The 19,991-nt window shown below is 37.7% G+C and overlaps 1 protein-coding gene across 1 annotated transcript; it reads left to right on the top strand.

Moving 5' to 3' along the window:
* Positions 1–343: 343 nt before the first annotated feature.
* LOC142356510 (zinc metalloproteinase-disintegrin-like VLAIP-A) lies at positions 344–17,634 on the top strand (the record flags this gene model as incomplete). The annotated part of the gene is made up of 2 exons (XM_075408405.1): positions 344–502; positions 17,397–17,634. Coding segments are annotated over 2 exons (397 nt in total), but the record flags the coding sequence as incomplete, so codon positions are not given.
* Positions 17,635–19,991: the final 2,357 nt, after the last annotated feature.

Here is a 19,991-nt window from a genome sequence, read left to right as displayed (position 1 = left end):
TGGTCGGAAGAATTTTGGTTCGCAAACAGAGATTTGATACCGCTGCTGTTTATATATGCTATTTGTGCTAATTTTAGTTGCTATTTATATATCAACAAGCATGGGCAAGGGCCAGATTGCACAGGAGGAAACATGGATATGGTCTAAGAGACCAAACTCTTAATGGGTCGGACGTAACGGCAGAAAAACGTTGTCCAGACAATGAGCTGGGTCGCACCAGACACCATGTCTTCAACCCAAGTCCATCTGGTCCATGCCTGTCTAGAATCGCAGAATATTGGTGGTTTCAAACAAGTTCAAGGTATGATATAAAAAACGGTTTATTAATATACTGTGAACCTAGGGGCAAGCCAGTGTCTGCACAACGAGCCGGAGAAGCAGGTTGACGTCAGCTACTGTGGTGACTACCTGGTCAATCAGGACTGGGAGGAGTGTGACTGTGGATCAGTGGACACTTGCGAGGACCCCTGCTGCAACCCAAATAACTGCACCCTGGCTCAAGGTTTACACATTTATTTAGAAAACGTTACTTTAATTGTGCAATGTTGACTTTTCAACGTGGTTTAATTGATTAAAAAATATTTTATGACGATTAAATTTTAGTCAAAGCCTCCAACAAAAATGACTCTGGCGTGAGTTTCTATCTGACCAATAATTTTTATCATTTGGCGCATCTGCATCTAATACCTACCTTTAAAACGAACACACAATAATTTTCTCAGAAATTTGATTTTACTGAAATCTTTCAACATAAAAATAAGAAAACACAACTTTTGATATCCACATGAGCGTATAAGTAACGCAAACTTTTAATTGTAACTCAGTTATTACTTGTTATAAATTGTAGTAGTGTTACAGACAAAAAATACACACATTTTGTTGCTATCTAATGCAATCCTATATTGCTACTTCCATATTGTATGTCGACAAAGTGAATCAATTAATCAGTCTATGCCAAGTGCTTAGAAGCTTAGGCCAACATTAAAAAGTGTCAGAAAATGTAGTAGAATTGCTTCTTCTAACTCGGTGAGGATGCAACCTACTGGATGGCAATTCAAGCCCAGCACCAACTGAATCGGCCCCAAAGGGCAACAGGCTCAGCTGAGCTCTGCGTCTAAATGGCTAGATATACTGAACAAGCTGTATATGTAAATATACTAAGCACTTAGTTAATTTTCCTACTTCAGAAATATATACAATTTTGCGCTTTTTAAGATTATGATGACTGTAAATAAACACTTCTTTCCGATACAGTATCTTATTATGCACGCTGTGTTTACTCTATGAAAACATGACTTTAAAAAATATTGTGCGACGTCCTAAAAACATATAGGTGGATAACAAACCGACGAATTTTGGTGACGAAATCAACGTTGAACCGCTCTTAACCTGAGCAAAGTGTTCAGCAGACAAAAATAACAATCTAAACAAATTTTAAACTGGCATTCAAGTGAAACACCATGCGAACAAAAATTTGGGTAACATAACTGAAAGTCATTACCTTTGGAAATCAAAACAATTGTTGGACTGATCTGTTGATTAGCTCGAACAGTCAGATGACAAATTTAATAACGCCAAAAAACTTGAAAGATTACCTTCAAAAAACTGAAGGCAGCGATAAAGTACCGTATAGCAGATAGCACAGTTTTTATAAGTTAACTACGAAACTTAGCATCTGGACAGATCTTAAACCGCCGTAGCGAACTGGGTTTGTAAAGAAGAAGGCAAGCCACTTTCCATTCTGATAAAGAGAGTGCCTCCAAAGCAGCTTTTAACATTATCAGCAAAAGCGTCAGTGAAAAGCCAGCAAGGCAAATCAAAATATGCAATTCAATAAGGATATCTGCCAATCCAGCCAATATCTGCCAATCTGCCAATACAGCAATACAGTACCCGAGAAGTATCAACCATCGCAAGTCGATTACGAAAAGAATCTTTAAGATTCAGTAGGAAAAGTTAACACATTACGAAGGCTTAGCCACAAACTAATCAACGATTTAGGTTGACCCAACAAGTTAAACAATCTCCACCAACATGCTTTTCATCTCCAGGAGGAATAAATCCCAATAAACTGCGCCGTCGAAACAACCTTTCCCTACACAGGGAACTTTGTCCAATACACTTAAGTGCCTAGCGAAATTGGACATTCATTTGCTGGCATATATAAGCAAAGTCACCCAACAGAAAAAAATGCAGAGCAGAGCAACGCAGCTCAGTTGCTCAAAGGGTACATAACAAAGCAAAAGCAAGTTGCCAGTCTTGTGATTTGTGAATTGTTGTTTACTTTAGTTACGTGATTATTGACACTCACTTGAAAAGCATGCGTGTAGCATGCGTGTAGCATGCGTGTAGCTTATGACAGCGAAAGATTTAGTAGCATTGTTTTTCAAGTTGATGCTTACATTTTTTTCAAGTTGTCTTTGGCAAGCATTAAACAGTTGCAAAAAACTCAGTTACAAAAAACAGGAGGAGAAAATTACTAAAAGGTTTTTTTCTCGTTGTAGCTAATATTTTAAATAAATTGTTTCTTAAAATCTTGTTTCAGCACAAGAATGTTTTCAGTTTTTATAAATATTGTTGTAAAAGTTGAGTTTCACAAACCAGAAAATTGTCTGAAAGTCAAATCAAGTAGTGAAGTCGGACCAGCGTCAATCAAAACTGAATGCAACATTTTATCGAAACCAATTTGATTAGTTTTCTTTTAGCAACAATTTTAACAGCTCGTGTTTATCCTACATGGAGTGAAACTCAAACTCAAACTCGAATTTTTTCAATTTCAGTGAAAAAGTATTACGACGTACAAACGACTTGAACAGTTTGCATCAGAGTCTTTACGATTGATTTGCGAATCAACCTGTTGTCGATACAAAATATTGAACAAAACTTCTAATTGATTAGAAAATTTCTATGACATCAAATTAATAATGAAAAAAGACGTTAAAGAAACCTGTTTACATTCTGTCTTTATCATTATTTAAAACCAAGCGGAGAGGCATTTTAACATGTAAAACAACGTGACTGGTGGCATAAGATGAGCTTGAAAAACCACCAAAAATTAATCGAGATTCCTAAATTGGTGTTTTTAAACTGACAAGTAGTGCGTACGGAAGCACAATTCCTTGGGCGGTAACAACTTGTCATCAAATCTTGTTTCTCTCGATCATCTGAGAGGTTAAAAAGTTTAACAATCGTTGACTTGTTGAAAAAAGAATTAGCTTTGATTTTCCTGGGAACAGAAATCTTTAGTAAGACTTTAGTGTCAGGGAAAAACTCTCTGAAGCAATTAACACATCAGAAACAGAAACTATTTGCCCTGGCCAGTGCCTGAAACAGTTGTCTGGAGCTGGTATTAGTGTATTTATTGCGAGATGAAATTTGACTGATTAAACGAGGTTCAAGCACATTTTCTTGCTCCAACTTAGAACTATTCTAAATTGTAAGCAAAACCAGCTTGTTGAGCAACAAATTTGAAGGATTGGTTATCGGGACCAATTGTTTGTCAATTATTGCAACGGTATTCTAACGTATCGCTGATAATACAATTCTCAAATGCAAACTGCAAAAACTGAGCGTCTGGACAGATCTGAAACCGCTGCAACAGCCTGGGCGAGTAAAATGGAATCTAAGTTACTGTCCGATCTCATGAAAAGAGTGCCTAAAACAGCAACTAACAAAACCGGCGGAAGCAAAAAAGAAAACCCATAACGGCAAATTGAATGGTGCAATGCAAAAAGGAAATTAAAGTTCAAACCCTGCTTGAAAAAAACTAAAGAATCCACCATTACTACAAAACAGTACCCATATAGTATCAACCGGCGCCTGTCAATTACGAAAAAAAGTTTCAAAAATTAGTGCTTAATGGAAAAGTTAACACTACACGAAGGCGAAGGCTTAGCAACAAACTAATCAACAATTTAGGTCGACCCAACACGTTAAACAATCTTTACCAACATGCTCATGCTGCTCACCTCCAGGAGGAAGAAATCCCAATAACTGCACCATCGAAACAACTTTTCCCTACACAGGGAACTGTGTTGAACATTTAAGTGCATATTGAAATTGGACATTCATTTGCTGGCATATAAAAGCATAGTCACGGCAACAAAAAAATGCAGAGCAAAGCAACGCAACTCAGTTGCTCAAACAGTATATAACGAAGCATGAGCAAGCTACCAAGATAGCGGGGCAAAGGCAAGATGAACGGATGAAGAATTTCGATACCAAACTTGAAACACTTTTGAGACTCGAACCCACAAGTTTTGAACGGAGAAAGCTAGAGCTAGAAATGCAAAGGAAGGAACCCGAGACAAAGCATCAACTACTGGGAGAATAGCGTTGGCTAGGGCAATTCGAGGAGAACATCTTTCCCACTCAATCCCTCTGAGGGAAAAAGGTTCCGTGATCTGGAGCCCAAAGAAGAGAGATATCTCGGACTGGCTAAGTAGAATTGACCACCGCCTAAAACCAGATTAAGCAACGACTCGCTTCAAGTCAACCCATGAAATGAATGAGAACAGTTGCTTCTCACGATATCGAAATTCACGCGATCGTTCATCAACCACTGAAAACCGGAACGCTTCTTCAAAATATGTTGCAATAAACTGCCGGAGGTGAAATTCAACAAGTTCTCAAGTGACCGCAAAGTCTTCAATTTCTGCAATGGAGTATTATTCTGCCGAGCATTCTGGAGAGCAAAATTCTAAAGCCTCATGCAAACAGCTGGAGAGTCTCCCCAAAGCTAACCAAATGAAGCCCTACAAATCAACAACTCTGATCAAAATCATTGTTATTGTGTCTAATTTTGCGAACGTGCTCAAAGAGTACAGAAAAGTTTGCGGTCTGCTATCAAGCTTGACATCATTATTGGCCTCCATAAACTGTCTCAAGTTCTCAAAGAGAAATGGTGGTTCTATGTTAAAGACCAAAAATGAAGTATGGCTGATGTGATTATGTATCATTATAAAAATGGCTACCTGTAATGGCGTTTGTGCATGACAGATTTTTAGAATTTCATGGGAGAGCGAGAAGAGGAAGAAGACCAAAGAAACCCATATTGAGACAAACGGCTCTCCAAGACATTTATTGCGAGTTCAAATTTGAAAGGAATAAAGCCAGCCCAAAATGATCACTGCCCACTAGTTGATGGCACTAAGAGTATTTGGAAGAGTCAATTATTCAAGAACATGAGTGTGAATGATTGGTTCGCAGCAGTGCGGAAGCAGCGCTTAAGTTACCGTTTTATGGACAGTGTTACGAGCTTTATAAAATTTATCCTGTCTCAATACAGAGCGATGGCAACTGAAAGATAATATTCAGTTTCCAGAAAAAAGAGTCAATTGTTTCATTCAACGATCAGAGCGTGCAAGAGAGGTTTCAAGCCCGATGAACCGAGGTTACGCTAAACATGGCTGGCATACTTGGAACGAAGGATCTGAAGATATAAAAGGTTCCTATCAAAATTAAGGGACTATAAAAAAAGTGCAAGCGATTGAGATCTTTGCACGCTGGATAGTTTCCTTTGGAACCACAAACAATGACTACAACATGCTGAAGCAAAGCTTCATTCACCTGAGATTTCTCCCAAACAAAAGTATTATTTGATTGACGTTGGCATCATCCTTGGTCCATATGCTTATGAGATACATTGGATTACAATATAGGAACACGAAGTTAGCCTTCCATCGTTCTATCAGAACTAGGATAGGCAGTCAGTGGACCCATGAGGGAAAAAGAAGTCCTAATCTCTTCGCCTTCAAAAAATATGAAAATTAGCAGAGTAATTCAAAGCGCGTCGGACATAGAAGCTTATGCTTCTAAAATCACCGTTGTAAATTAGTCAGAAAAGGAACCACTGGCACAGAGAATGCCAGGAGTTACGACGAACTTTACCGGTACGAAGTGGGACTGCTGTGGAATGGATCAGAATAAAACCTATCGAAAAATCGCATTTCAGCCCTTGGTCAGCCCTACGCATTGGAGCAAAGAATCCAAAGAGATCCAAGTCTCTTAAGTTTGCGTCACTAGTCATTAGATACAGACGTACAGAAGGGATTCAGTAAAATACTACAGGTGACTGAAGTGAAATGCACATTTGAGAAAGACTGGTAATTAGCACACCATCCAGTTCTAAACCCCAACATGCCTGGCAAGGTGGGATGTAATGGCAACGTCGCATGAAAAAAAGTCAACGCCTAAATACAATATGCATAAACGACAAGCTACCAGTAGGACTTGATCTACTGTGTCTCCTGATTGGAATAATATACATATTCGCGATGGACCAGTAAAACGGACAACTGTCATTGATTTAATTTTTGTGCAATTGCAAAGTCATGAACAGGATAAAAGTTCCTTAAGGCTTCTAGGGAAACCAGGAACTAACAAATCTCTGCAATTATACAAATATCCGCGTCACATATTCACAGCTAAGAGTTATCCATCATGTGCAAATCATGCTCTCAAGCGTGTGGAACTTGATATTGAGGAAACATATCCAATAGTAGCAAGGTCAATAAAAAAATTCTACGAGGACTATTTCATCAAATTAGATTCCAATGAAGAAGCAATCAAAGTGTTCAATAAGTTGCAACTTCTTCTCTGTGAACATGAGTTTGAACAAAAGAAGTGGATAGGAAGCAGCGTTACAGTGATTGAAGCAAACCTAGAAGACGGGAAAACAATCAGCAACACGATGCAAGTCGAAGATGAGTCCAATACAGAGGGATCATCAGTGCTTGGACTATAAAAGACTGTTACTGATGTTATTCTTCAAGTCTACCGAGCTACTAACACTGAACTTGGAACACTCATAACTCGAACGAAAAATTTGTTTCCGTAATCATCATTATTTGACCCGATTGGATTGTTCACTCTGTTCAATGTCCACTTGAAACAGATTACGAATTCTGAAGGGCATCTGGAATGGGAATGGGCAGCAGTGCGACATCGAAGTGGCACCTAGTGAAGCAGCAGAGCATTTAAATTGGAGAAAGAAAAACTCCAATTTTAGCTGAAATAAGCATCGATTGGAGTAATTTCTATACAACGGGGGACAAAACTGGACTTCATGTGTGTACTGGTGAATCTGAAGACACGATGTGTGCAGTGGCCTATCTACAACCACAGAAAGAATGCACAGCTGGCTTACAATTTGTCATTGAAAAGTGCAGATTGGCTACATGAGACACCTTTCAATATCAGGATTGGCGTTGCAGTCGGCAGTCGTGGCAGAAAGGTCTCAGGAGCAGATAGTTAAGGAACATGAATTGAAGACAATTAGTTGCAGCTTTTTGGTCAGACTTAACATTAACAGGCCAGTGAAAACAGTACAACGAGCATTAAACCGACAACACATGTTTTCAACATCGAAGAACAAGAAAAACTTGAGGCAATTCTCTTCATGCTACCACAGCAAGAACAATTCGACAAAGAGATGAAGTTTCAGCAGAGTTGAGATGGAAATCCCCAAGTTCTCACCCTACCTTGATTTGAAAGGTCTTCTTTGAGCCAAATGCAGAAAAGGCAAAATTTAATTGGACTGCAGTGCAACGTTTCCAATGTTGCTGCATTGGAAACATCATGCAGTTGAGCTGTTATTGCGAAAAGAGCTAAAGAAAAATTGGCTTGAAGGCACTGAGCATGTGACAATCATTATTCAGCTTAAGATGCGGATTGTGATGTGGAAGGCATAAAAACGCCATACGACTGCTCAAGAACAATTTTGTTACCTACAAAAAGGTTAGAACCCAAACGATTTCACCAGTAAATGCAAATTTACGCGGTGTAGATAGTTGCTTGAATAGGTTTAGCGAATTTTGGAATAAGCAACAATTGCACTTTCACCGTGCAGATCGGGCAACGTGATTAAGGGATCGCAGAACGTCTTTTTCAACGAGAAATTGGATTAAAATTCAAACCACCCACAGTACAACAATTTGAAGGAGTATACAAAGGGTTAGTCAGAAGTTACAAGAGAGCAATTTATGTAACGTTGGCAACACAGGTTGGTCACAGAGGACGTTTTTGCAGTCACTATGAGTAACTTTGAGCAGACCTTGAACTCGAGACAGTTTACTCCAGTCATTTCAGACTTTATTCACTTCGAAACATTTCCTCCCATCACGTTTTTCTGGGCAACAACTATTCTGATTACTATATCTAAAATGCGCAGTAGACTTTATCTATCATCTGAAGCTGTTTTGGCAAACTCAAGCTTATGCGAATATCATTTGGGAGATACTTCGTAAGGAGTATCAGCAAACATTGAATAATTGCGCAAACATGGCGATCTACGGCGAACGAAAACCATAAAGGAGGCGACTTCGTTTCGTTATTCGGAGACAGCAATCAGAGGCAATTTTATAACCTGGGTTTTGTTACGGAATCCATCGACGGGTCAATCAGCGGGTTCGAGAAAACGACGGAGTCTACAAGAGACAAGTAGTGAACAATGTTCCTGCAAAACCAAAGAAAAGTAGTGTTTTCCCAATAGAAAAACAAGGCCAGCGATGAGAAGGCTGAGCTTCAAAAATAGGTAAATCATCTCAAGGTCAAATCCGGCCGTGAAGTTAGAAAAGCATAAGCAGCAAATTTTAATCATTTTAATTGCATTTGTTATTTAAATTGTTTGTTCAAATTGATAATTAATTACTATTATTATTACGTCCTCGTCATTCATGAAGTGAAACTGAAACTCAAACTCAAACCAAACCAATTTCAGCAATACAGTATTACAAATTTTATACGACTAGATCGAATTGTATCAGATTTTCTAAAATTGATTTGCAAATCAACTTGTTTTTAACACAGAACATTCGACACAGCTTTTACATGATTAACAAACATCCCGTGACATCAACTTCAAAAAGGAAAGGTCACGTTATAGAAAACTGTTCAAATTTTGTTGTTATCTTTATCTACAACCCATCGGAGATGCAAATTTGACATGAAAAACAACATTTCTAGCAGAATAAAATGAGGTTTAAAAACTACAAAAAGTCTGTAGAAACTAATTAATTTGTGCGTACTGAAGCGTAACTTACTTGTCATTGTGTCTTGTTTCTGAGGAGCAGCTTAGTGGTTGATTAGCTTAAATAACTTTGACTTGTTGAAAAGAGAATCATTTTTGATAATCTCCAACATTCTTTCCGAAGGATAAAGTTCCTAAGTATGAAAAACTGAACGAAGCACAGAGTCAATTTCAAATTACTAGACTTGATTAATTCTAGCACAACTTCGCTGATTACAATTTTGAGCAACTGGTTTTAATGAAGCGACGCACAAAATGCGATTTTTCTTACATTTCTTAACTTTGGTTATCTGGAAAAAATCTCTGAAATTATCAACACATCGGATGTTGAAATTTTTTCCCCACGGAGAGATACCTAGAGCTGGACACACAAAATTTTGCAATGTCGAGTTTTTAACGAGTTTTTAACCAAAACTCCAGCAAAGTTTGATTGCTTTATCTTTGAATCTTTTTGTATTCTGAGCAAAACAACTGTGTTGAACAGTAAAGCTTTGCGATTAGTTGTTGTGACTAATTGATTGCCAAGTAAGCCAACGGTACATTAAAGTATATTGGATATGACAGTTCTCAAATGTAAACCTCATAAACGTAATATCTGAACAGATTTGAAGCCGCCGCAACGAACTTGGCGGTGTAAAGTTTTCCTTTTCTTTAATAGGAGAGCAGCCGTTACATTTTTCAGACAAGTTATCTACGTTTTCTCAGTTAGGATTTTACAACTTTATAAAACTTCCTTCCTTTTCGATTCCCGTGTTCTAAATTATTTAATTGGATAATTATTTTTTTTTGATAAATGACAATTCGTATTTCAAAAACTAAACCTAATTACAAATTTAAAATTTGAGAATTCTGCTTAAAATAGCCGTAAAGGAAGAAATATTGGAGTTGATAATTTTATAATCTGTGTCTAGTTAAAGAAACTACCGACGGGTCAGTCAGCGATAGTTCGAGCAAACAACGGAGTCTACAAGAGCAAGTAGTGAACCATGTTCCTGCAATACCAAAGAGAATTATTGTTTTCCCAATGGAAAACAAGGCCGTCCATTTGAAGTTTGAGCTCCAAAAATAGGTGAATATTCTCAAAGTCAAATAAAACCGTGAAGTCTGAATAGCATAACCAGCAAAACTTAAAGTCTTCAAATGTATATGTAATTTCATTGCCTGATCAAGCTAAGCTCGATTTGTACTTGTCAATGTCTGATCAAGCTCGATCCCTACTTCTCGCTGTTTGATCTTACTGGTTTTTTTTACCTCGTTGTGTGATCAAGCCTCATTCGTACATTTTATCTTCTGATCATGCTCGATTCGTACTTTTCATTATCTGATCATGCTTGATTCGTGCTATTCATTATCTGATCATGCTCGAGTCGTACTTCTCATTATCTGATCATGTTCGTTTTGTAATTCCAATTATCTGATCATGCTCGATTCGTGCTTTTAATTGCTTGCTAGTTTCGTACAACTAATTGTCTGCTGAAGCTCGACTTGTACTTGTTGTCTGATCGACTTGCACATTTCATTGCCTGGTCAAACTTGATTTGTACTTGTCAGTGTCTGATCAAGCTCGATTCCTATTCCTCATTGTTTGATCTTGCTGTGTTTGTTTTCCTCGTTGTGTCATCAAGCCCCATTTGTATTTTCCATCTTCTGATCAAGCACAATTCGTACTACATAAAATCTGATCATGCTCGATGCGTACTTTTCATTAACTGATCATGCTCGATTCGTATATCTCATCCTCTGATCACGCTCGATTCGTACTCCATAACGTCTGATCTTACTCAATTTGAACTTTTCATTATCTGATCATGTTCGATTAGTACATATAATTATCTGATCATGCTCGATTCCAGCTCAACATTATCGGATCATGCCCAATTTGAACTTTTCATTAGCTGAACATGCTTGATTTTTACTTCTCACTATCTGATCATGCTCGGTTCGTTTTTCTGATTACCTAATCATGCTCGTTAGGTGCTTTTCATTATTTGGTCGTATTCGATTCGTACTTCTCTTTATCTAATCGTGTTCGATTTGTACTTTTCATCTTCTGATCATGTTTGAATCGTTCTCCTATTTTTCTGATCGATCATGCTCAATTCATAACTTTCAACCTCAAATCAGGATTAAATCGCACATCTAGTTGTATGATCAGGCTCGACTCATCCTTGTCTTTGCCTCTTCATGCTCGATTACTACTTCGCATTGTCTGGCTATGCTAGAACTCCTTGTTGTCTGGTCAACTTCGAATCACGCTTCTCGTTGTCTGAACATGCTCGGTTCGTATTCTTTGTTGTCTGATCATGATTGATTCGTATTTCCATTGTCTTATCATGCTCGATTCGTACTCCATAACGTCTGATCAATATCTATTTGTGCTTTTCATTATCTGATCATGCTCGATGCGTACTTTTCATTAACTGATCATGCTCGATTCCTATATCTCATCCTCCGATCACGCTCGATTCGTACTCCATAACGTCTGATCATACTCAATTTGAACTTTTCATTATCTGATCATGCTCGATTAGTACATCTCTTTATCTGATCATGTTCGATTCCAGCTTAACATGATCTGATCATGCCCAATTTGAACTTTTCATTAGCTGAACATGCTTGATTTGTACTTCTCACTATCTGATCATGCTCGGTTCGTTTTTCTGATTACCTAATCATGCTCGTTAGGTGCTTTTCATTATTTGACCGTGCTCGATTCGTACTTCTTTTTTTCTAATCATGTTCGATTTGTACTTTTCATCTTCTGATCATGTTTGAGTCGTTCTCCTATTTTTCTGATCGATCATGCTCAATTCATAACTTTCAACCTCAAATCAGGATTAAATCGCACATCTAGTTGTATGATCAGGCTCGACTCATCCTTGTCTTTGCCTCTTCATGCTCGATTACTACTTCGCATTGTCTGGCTATGCTAGAACTCCTTGTTGTCTGGTAAACTTCGAATCACGCATCTCGTTGTCTGAAAATGCTCGATTCGTATTCTTTGTTGTCTGATTATGATTGATTCGTATTTCCATTGTCTTATCATGCTCGATTCGTACTCCATAACGTCTGATCAATATCGATTTGTACTTTTCATTATCTGATCATGCTTGATTCGTTTATCTCATTATCTGATCATGCTCGATTCCAGCTTTTCAATATCTGATCATGCCCGATATGAATTTCTCATTATCTGAACATGCTTGATTCGTACTTCTCAATATCTGATCATGCTCGATTCGTGCTTTTCATTGTCTGATCATGCTCGATTCTTACACCTAATTGTCTGCTGAACGCCGACTCGTACCACTCGTTGTCTTATCATGTTCGAGTTGCACTTTTCCTTGCCTGATAAAGCTCATTTTGTATTATGTCTGATCAAGCTAGATTCCTACTCCTTGTTTTTTGATCTTGATATATTTGTTTTCCTCGTTGTGCGATCAACCCTATTCGTACTTTTCATCTTCTGATCATATTCGAGTCGTTCACCTGTTTTTCTGATCGATCATGCTTAAATCGAGACTTTCAATATCATATCATGATTAAATCGTACATCTAGTTGTATGATCAGGCTCGACTAATCCTTGTCTTTGCCTCTTCATGCTCGATTCCTACTTCGCATTGTCTGGCTACCCTAGAACTCCATGTTGTCTGGTCAGCTTCAAATTCCACTTCTTGTTGTCAGACCATTCTCGATTTGTACTCTTTGCTGTCTGATCGTGCTCGATTCGCATTTCCATTGTCTTATCAAGTTCGATTCGGACATCTATTTGTCTGATCATGCTCGATTCTCAACATTCATTATCTGATCACGATGGATTCGTTCGCATATTTGTCTGCTCATGCTCGCGTCTTATTCCAAGTTGTCTGATTGTGCTCGAATCATAACTCTCGCTGTTTGATCAAGCTTGATTTGTACTTGTCACTGTCTGATCACGCTTGATTTTTACTCTACGTTGTCTGGTCATATTTGATTAGCTTTTTTCATTGTCTGACCATCCTCGATTCCTACTCTTTGTTGACTTATCTTGGTTGTCTACTCAGGCTCGAGTGGTATTCCGCGCTGTCTGATTGTGCTGCATTTGTACTCCTGACAGTTTGATCAAGCTTGATTTCTACTTTTCATTGTCTGGTCATGCTCGATTCTAACTCTTCATTATCTTGTCATATTCCATTTGCACATTTAATTGTCTTATCAATCTCCAATCGTACTCCTCGTTGGCTGATCTTGCACTTTCCATTGCCTTATCACGCTTCATTCGAACACCTATGTGTCTCATCATGCTCGATTAGTAACTTTCGTTCTCTGATCAGGCCCTATTCGTCTGACCTAATTGTCTGACAATTCTATTTTAGGAGCACGAAATGAGCACCTATTTAACCAACAACGCCCGATTTGTACTCTCCATCGTCCGATCATGTCAATTTTTGATCTGGACACCTATTTGTCTGATCATGCTTGATTCATAACATTGATTTTGATTATGCTAAATTCGTATTTGTCACTGACCTATTTCTAATTGTTTGTTCATGCTGGATTTGTGTTCCTCGTTGACTGGTCATGCACGATTCAAATTTTTCATTGTTCGACCAAGCTTGACTCGTAATCCTCGTTGTTTGGTCATAATCGATTTAAAATTTTTATTGTCTGGCCATGCTCGATTCGGACACCTAATTGTCTGATCATGCTTGATTCGTACTCCTTGTTGTCTGACCATGCTCGATTTGTATTCCTCGTTGACTGATCAAGCTCGACTTGTCATTGCCCTGGTCACTATATGTTCGATAACTACTACGCATTGTCTGATCACGCTGCATTTGTTATTCTCGTTGTCTGATTGTACTTGAACTTGTTTTTGCTTGATTTGTACTTGTTTATGTCTGATGAGGCCCGATTCTTAATCCCCATAGTCTGCAATTGCACAATTCGTATTTCACATTTTCTGATCTTACTCAATTTTGACTTCTATTTTTCTGATGCTGCTCGATTTGCTCAACTAGTCGTCTGATCAAGCTCGAGTTGTACTCAGCGTTGTCTCATCATGCCGCATTCGTACTCCTCGCTGTCTGACCATGCTGGATATGTACTTGTCATTGTCTGATCATGTTCGATTCCTACTTCTCATTGACTGATCATGAGCGATTTGAACTTCAAAATGGAATGCCTGATCATGCTCGGTTCTTACTTCTCGTGGTCTGATCATCCTTGATTTGTTTTCTCATGGTAAAACCAAGCGCGATTCGCACTCTTCGCTTACTTATCATGCTTGGTTGGTACTCCTCATTTTCTTATCAAATTCTCTTTGTTTAGTACTCATGATATGATCAAGCTTGGTTCGTACTGCTCATTGTCTGATCATGCTCCTTTGGTACTCTCATGGCCTGATCACGCTCTATCCTTGCGTCTCGCTCTCCGATCACGTTTGGTTGATTTCCTTTATTGCTTCCTCATGCTCGAGTCGCCCTGTGGACTGAAAACGCTCAGTTCGTACTACTCTTTGTCTGATCGTGTTGGATTTGCACCTCAATGCCCCATGATGCTCGATTCTGATTTCTCACGGGTTGATCGAAAATGATTCGTACTCCTCATTGTCTTATCTTGCTCCAATCCTATTCCTCGTTGTCTGATAAGCATAACCTGTGCTTAACATCGTATGTTAATGCTCAACATTAGTACACATTATGGTCTGGTCAAACTTTATTTGTAATTTCCATGGCTTAATCATGCTCGGTTCATAATCCTCGTATTCTGACTAAGGTCTGATGAAACTCTATTAGTACTTCTCATTATGTGAACTTGCTCAACTCGTACCTTTCTTTGCCTGATCGAGCCCAATTTGTACAGCTAATTGTCTGGTGATTTGATGTGCACTTCTCTTTCTTAGATCAAGTTCGGTTTTTACTCCTCGTTGTCTGATTGTGCTCAGTTCATACTCCTCGTTGTGTGGTCGAGCTCAATTCGTACTTCACTTTACTTGACCGTGCTCAATTCGTACATTTCGTTGTCTGGTCATCCTTGTTTCGCACTTTTCCTTGTGTGTCCATGATTGATTCGTACTCCTCATTGTCTGATCACAATTTCGCAATGATCTCAAATCGTGCTTTTAATTTTCTGATAACTCTTGATTTGTTCAACTATTTGTCTGCTCATGCTCGGGTCCTAATCTTTGTTGTCTGGTCATATGCGATTAGTACTCCTTGTTGCCTGATGATGCTCAAAGCGTCATCGTCATTGTCCGTTTATGCTTGATTCCTACTACGCGTTGCCTGATCTTGTTGGATTCTCATTGTCTGATTATGCTCGATTTGTTCATTTCACTGTCTGATCAAGATCGACTCGTACACCACGTTTTCTGGACATGCGCGATTCGTACTTCACATCGTCTGATCAAGCTCGAGTTACTTAAGTACTCCTCGTGGTCTGATCAAAACTAATTCTTATACATAATGGCTTGATAATGTTCTGTTCATACTCCTCATGGTCTGAAATTCTTTGATTCGTAATCTCATGATCCGACAAAGCATGATTCGTGATTTTCGCTGATTTTTGTGCTTGACTTGAATTTCTCAACCTCTGATCATGCTCTATCTGATCGCGCTCATAGTTTGATTATGATAAATTCGTACGTCTCATTGTCTCATCATGCTCGTTTGGTTCACTTATAACCTGATCAAGCTCTATTCGCAGTCACCGATCACTGATCATGCTTGATTGGTACTCCTGATTGTCCTATCAAGATCGATTCCTACTTCTCTTTAAATGATCATGATCGATTCGTACTACTCTTTGTCTGATCATGATCAATTTTTAATTCTAAAAGACTCATTATGCTCAATTCATTTTCTTCATGGATTGATCATAATTGATTCGTACTCCTCATTGTCCGATCGTGCTCGATTTGAAGATTTCATTGTCCAATAAAGATCGGTTCGTACGACTCATGGTCTGATCACATTGAATTTGTACTCATCGTTTTCTGATTATGCCCGATTCGTGCTTCTCATTGTCTAATCTTGCTCAATTCGTACTCCATGTTGTATGATAATCATCCATTATTGATTCCCATTGTGTGATCATACACGGTTCGCATTTCTCATTGTCTCATCATAATCGATTCTTATTTTTCCTTGTCTCATTGTGCTGGATTTGTACTTCTCATGGTCTGATCATGTTCAATTCGTAGTTCTCATTGTCTTACCATGCTCGATTCTTACTCCTCGTGTTCTGAATATGCTCGATTTGTACTCCCCGTTGTCGGATCATGTGCGATTCGTACTCCTTACTGTCTGAGCAGTCATCTGTTTCGTACTCCTAGTTGTCTGCTCTTGCTCAATTCGTAATCCTCTTTGTCTGATCATGTTCGATTCGTACTTTTCATTCTCTCTTTTCACTGACAGCGTAACTTGTTTCCAGCCACCACGTCTGTTGACCTTGAAACAATAAATGCTTAAGTTGAATTATAATGCTTTAAATTTTATTCACCCTTGGTGCTTTGCCACATTAAGTTCGGTTGTATGTCTTTTCATGTCAAATTAGCTATAACAATGTGGACAAATTAACATTCCTTTCAAACGATCTTTTATCAACCCATCAAGTCGCTCCTAGCAGTATAATTAAACGTACTTGCAAAGATTTTCAAAAAACTTGCTCCCAGACTCCAGCGAGAAGCAGTGAATATATAATACATATACATGAGTGAACCGCAAAATTTTCTCAAAGTTAAGGCTTTTACTTTTATTGCAAAGGTGCTATTTTTTGCGAAAAAAACAGTGACAACTTTTTTAGATACGCTTTTAAAACTTTCCAATGACTAATTTGAGAAAATATATTTCTTTTCAAAAACTTACTAAAATTGTGAACTGACTACATTAAAGCAGAGTTGTGTTGTTTACGTATTTGAAGTTATTCCTTGGTCAATGCAGATTTTGAAGGAGTTCATAGCAAACGAACAAGTGAGGGAGAGAGATAGAGCTAACGTCTGATTATTCCTCATTAATGTTCTGAAGGTTCTGCTTAAAAACGAAACCAAAACAAACAAGTATGAAGAACGAGCTAGAAATTTATCATGGCTCATAACTTTGTTAGATATATCTTGGTATTCTTCATCTACGTTAATTTACAGAAGCAAATCAAACATTAATTTAAGAAGCAAACTATTAATTGCAAGAGCAATTTTTATTATTTATTTATGCGCTCTCGTCCTCTTTCTATCTCTTCCGCTTTTGATAAACCTCTCAAACCCTGCGGATCTTAGTGATCTTATGAGTATGAAATCCCTCTCGGGTCAAGAAGAAAGGTCTTCAACGAAATTTCCCCTATCATTGGGTAACAATTGCGTAATGTTTAAGCACATTTCCGCTATTACAGGAGCATCGTGTTCAGGAATGGATCTCTGTTGCGACCCCTCAACGTGTTCTGTCCGAACACAAGGCTTCGTATGTCGAGAGGAGACAGGAGATTGTGATGTTGCTGAGATATGCAACGGAACCTCCCCAGAATGTCCGCATGACCATGTGAAGAGACCGGGATTCCAGTGCGAAATACATGGACTTCCCGGGCACTGTTTATATGGGTATTGCTCATCGCATTACTCCCAATGCAAATGGTTTGTTTTAAAACCTTTATATCATTTCTTTGTTTAATCTTTGTTATTAAGCATTTTGCTGTCTATTAGTATTTCCGGTCGATGACGAGCTGTATGTAATAAATGCAAAAAATCAACTTATAAAGACAACTCGATTGAAGCATTTAACAAAAGATATCCTTTCAGAAAATTTTCGATCTTTAACGAAATTGAGAGAAATTATATATATTATGTAAAATCCTATATGAAAACTTTTTTCAAGTGGGATCCGAAAATTGCACTATAAATTCTTAATCTAAGGGGATCCTCAAAAGGCTTGAGTAAAATGGATTGTATCCAGATCAAAAACCGCATAAGACTTCAAATGTTCAGGTTATTACAAAAGATTACGAAATTGTGTTGTCTAATGAGGACAAAAACATTTTCATAGTAAGATTTCGAATTTTCTTAAAAAGACAAACCGTAATACTAAATCTTTTATAACTGCAAAGCTATCAATTTGTTTGTGACTAGTGTTTTATTACGCCTTTTATTCATATTTCACGAGAAAGCGGGGCTAATTGGGGAATAACAATAAAAAAATAACAAACAAAAAAGTTAATCAATTAATTGGGGAATAACAATCAAAAAAAAGTCAAAGAGCAGAACAGTTGGTAAATGCAATTTGCTGCGTAAATCGAAATCCAACCAAAGTTTTGATTAAAAATGCCTCAGCAAACTAAAACTGAATTGAGTAATGAACTTTCAAGACTTACAAACACCATCGAGGACATGCGAAAACAGTTAAAGCAAAAAAACGAAATCGTACAAGAACAGAAACAATTAATCGACAAACAAGCTCAAACGATCTCAGAACAAAACCATGTCATTGAAAAACCAAAGCAGCAGATAGAACGGGATATTTACGGGATCAGAACAGTTCGCTATTGGAAAACTTAATGGGTCACAATATTCAAAATTCAACTAATTTTTTTGAGCCGTCGGAACCAAAGTTTTTTCCAAAATTTATTAACAGAAATACTGGCCATCTTATAATTTCAGACAGCACATACAAAAAGATACGACAATCTGATATTTCTTATGATACTGGGATTCATTCTTATCCCTCTGCAACAATTAATGATTTGGGACAAACAGTCGAACAGTATTCGTCAGGAGCAAAATGCCAATTGCTCATTTTTCATGCGGGTCATAATAGTATAGATAAGGGTGTTTCGGGGGTAGCCGCAGCGTCTCAATTATATGAAACTGTTACAAAAGCAATGAAAAAGTTGAGACCTCATCGAGTTCTACTTTCTGAAATTCCACAAGTTAAAAATGGCCATTATGGGCGTGAATCGAATAATATTGAAATTGTAGAGTTCAATAAGCAACTGGGAAATATAGCTTTGGAGTTAAACGGAACATTTAAATGGACAAAAGTAGAGGTTTTGAAATGCAACATTACAACATCCGAAATATCTAATGATGGTGTTCATTTAATATTGGTTGGAGTACAAAAAATTGTCAAGAGTGTTTGGAACTATTATCAACAGCATAATATTACTGTGTCACAAAACAACATTGCACTGCGACAAATTCAGCGTTTTTAATCAATCCTTTGGTTGTTTGACTTAATGATTTTTGTCAGCAAAAATGAACATTTCCAAACTAATAGTTTTTGCTTTTTTACTTAGCACCTCAAATGAAAAGTTTATATATTTGGTTATGTCACACAACCAAAATCATTATAATTATAAAGTGAAAATTAGGTTCCGCTTTTTTCGATTTTTGAATATGTGCAAAATAGTTCTTTTACACTTCATGCGCTTGCTCCTAAGTGATGATATTCATCTAAATCCGGGTCCCTTTTCTCAGATTCGTGAATCGGACATGCTGATAGACATAGTTACAAAAGATTGCAAAAATCTAAGCATTTGTCTCTTCAATGCACGCAGTTTAAAAAACAAATATGATTTTTTTACTGACTTTTTGACAAATTTGACTCAAAACATAATAGTGATCCTAACTGAAACTTAGTTGAATGAAACAGATATTTATCCGGAAAATTTTTTGAGTCCGAAGCACAAATTTTACTCAAAATCCAAGTCATCAAAGACAGGAGTAAAAAAGGGTGGGGGTGTTGCCATCTGAGTTCCTAGAGACATATCTTCAAAACAGCGAAATGATCTAAATGTACTCAATGAAACCTTTTTTGAGTCTTTATGGGTAGAAATATCTGGACTATCGGTGAACAAAATCCTAATTAATGCTTCGTATTGTCCAAATAAAAACTTGGGAAACTATTTCATTGACGAATTAACATCAGAGACTTCCTCGGCGTACTCAATCACTGACAAAGTTTTGCTTTTCGGCGATTATAATCTCAATTATTGCAA

Source organism: Convolutriloba macropyga, unplaced genomic scaffold (genome assembly GCF_964194025.1).
Source record: "Convolutriloba macropyga unplaced genomic scaffold, txConMacr16.3 SCAFFOLD_3190, whole genome shotgun sequence".
Taxonomy (NCBI): Eukaryota; Metazoa; Xenacoelomorpha; order Acoela; family Convolutidae; genus Convolutriloba; species Convolutriloba macropyga.
The sequence above is the reverse complement of the archived record's forward strand: the minus strand, read 5'-3'. Positions and strand labels throughout refer to the sequence as shown.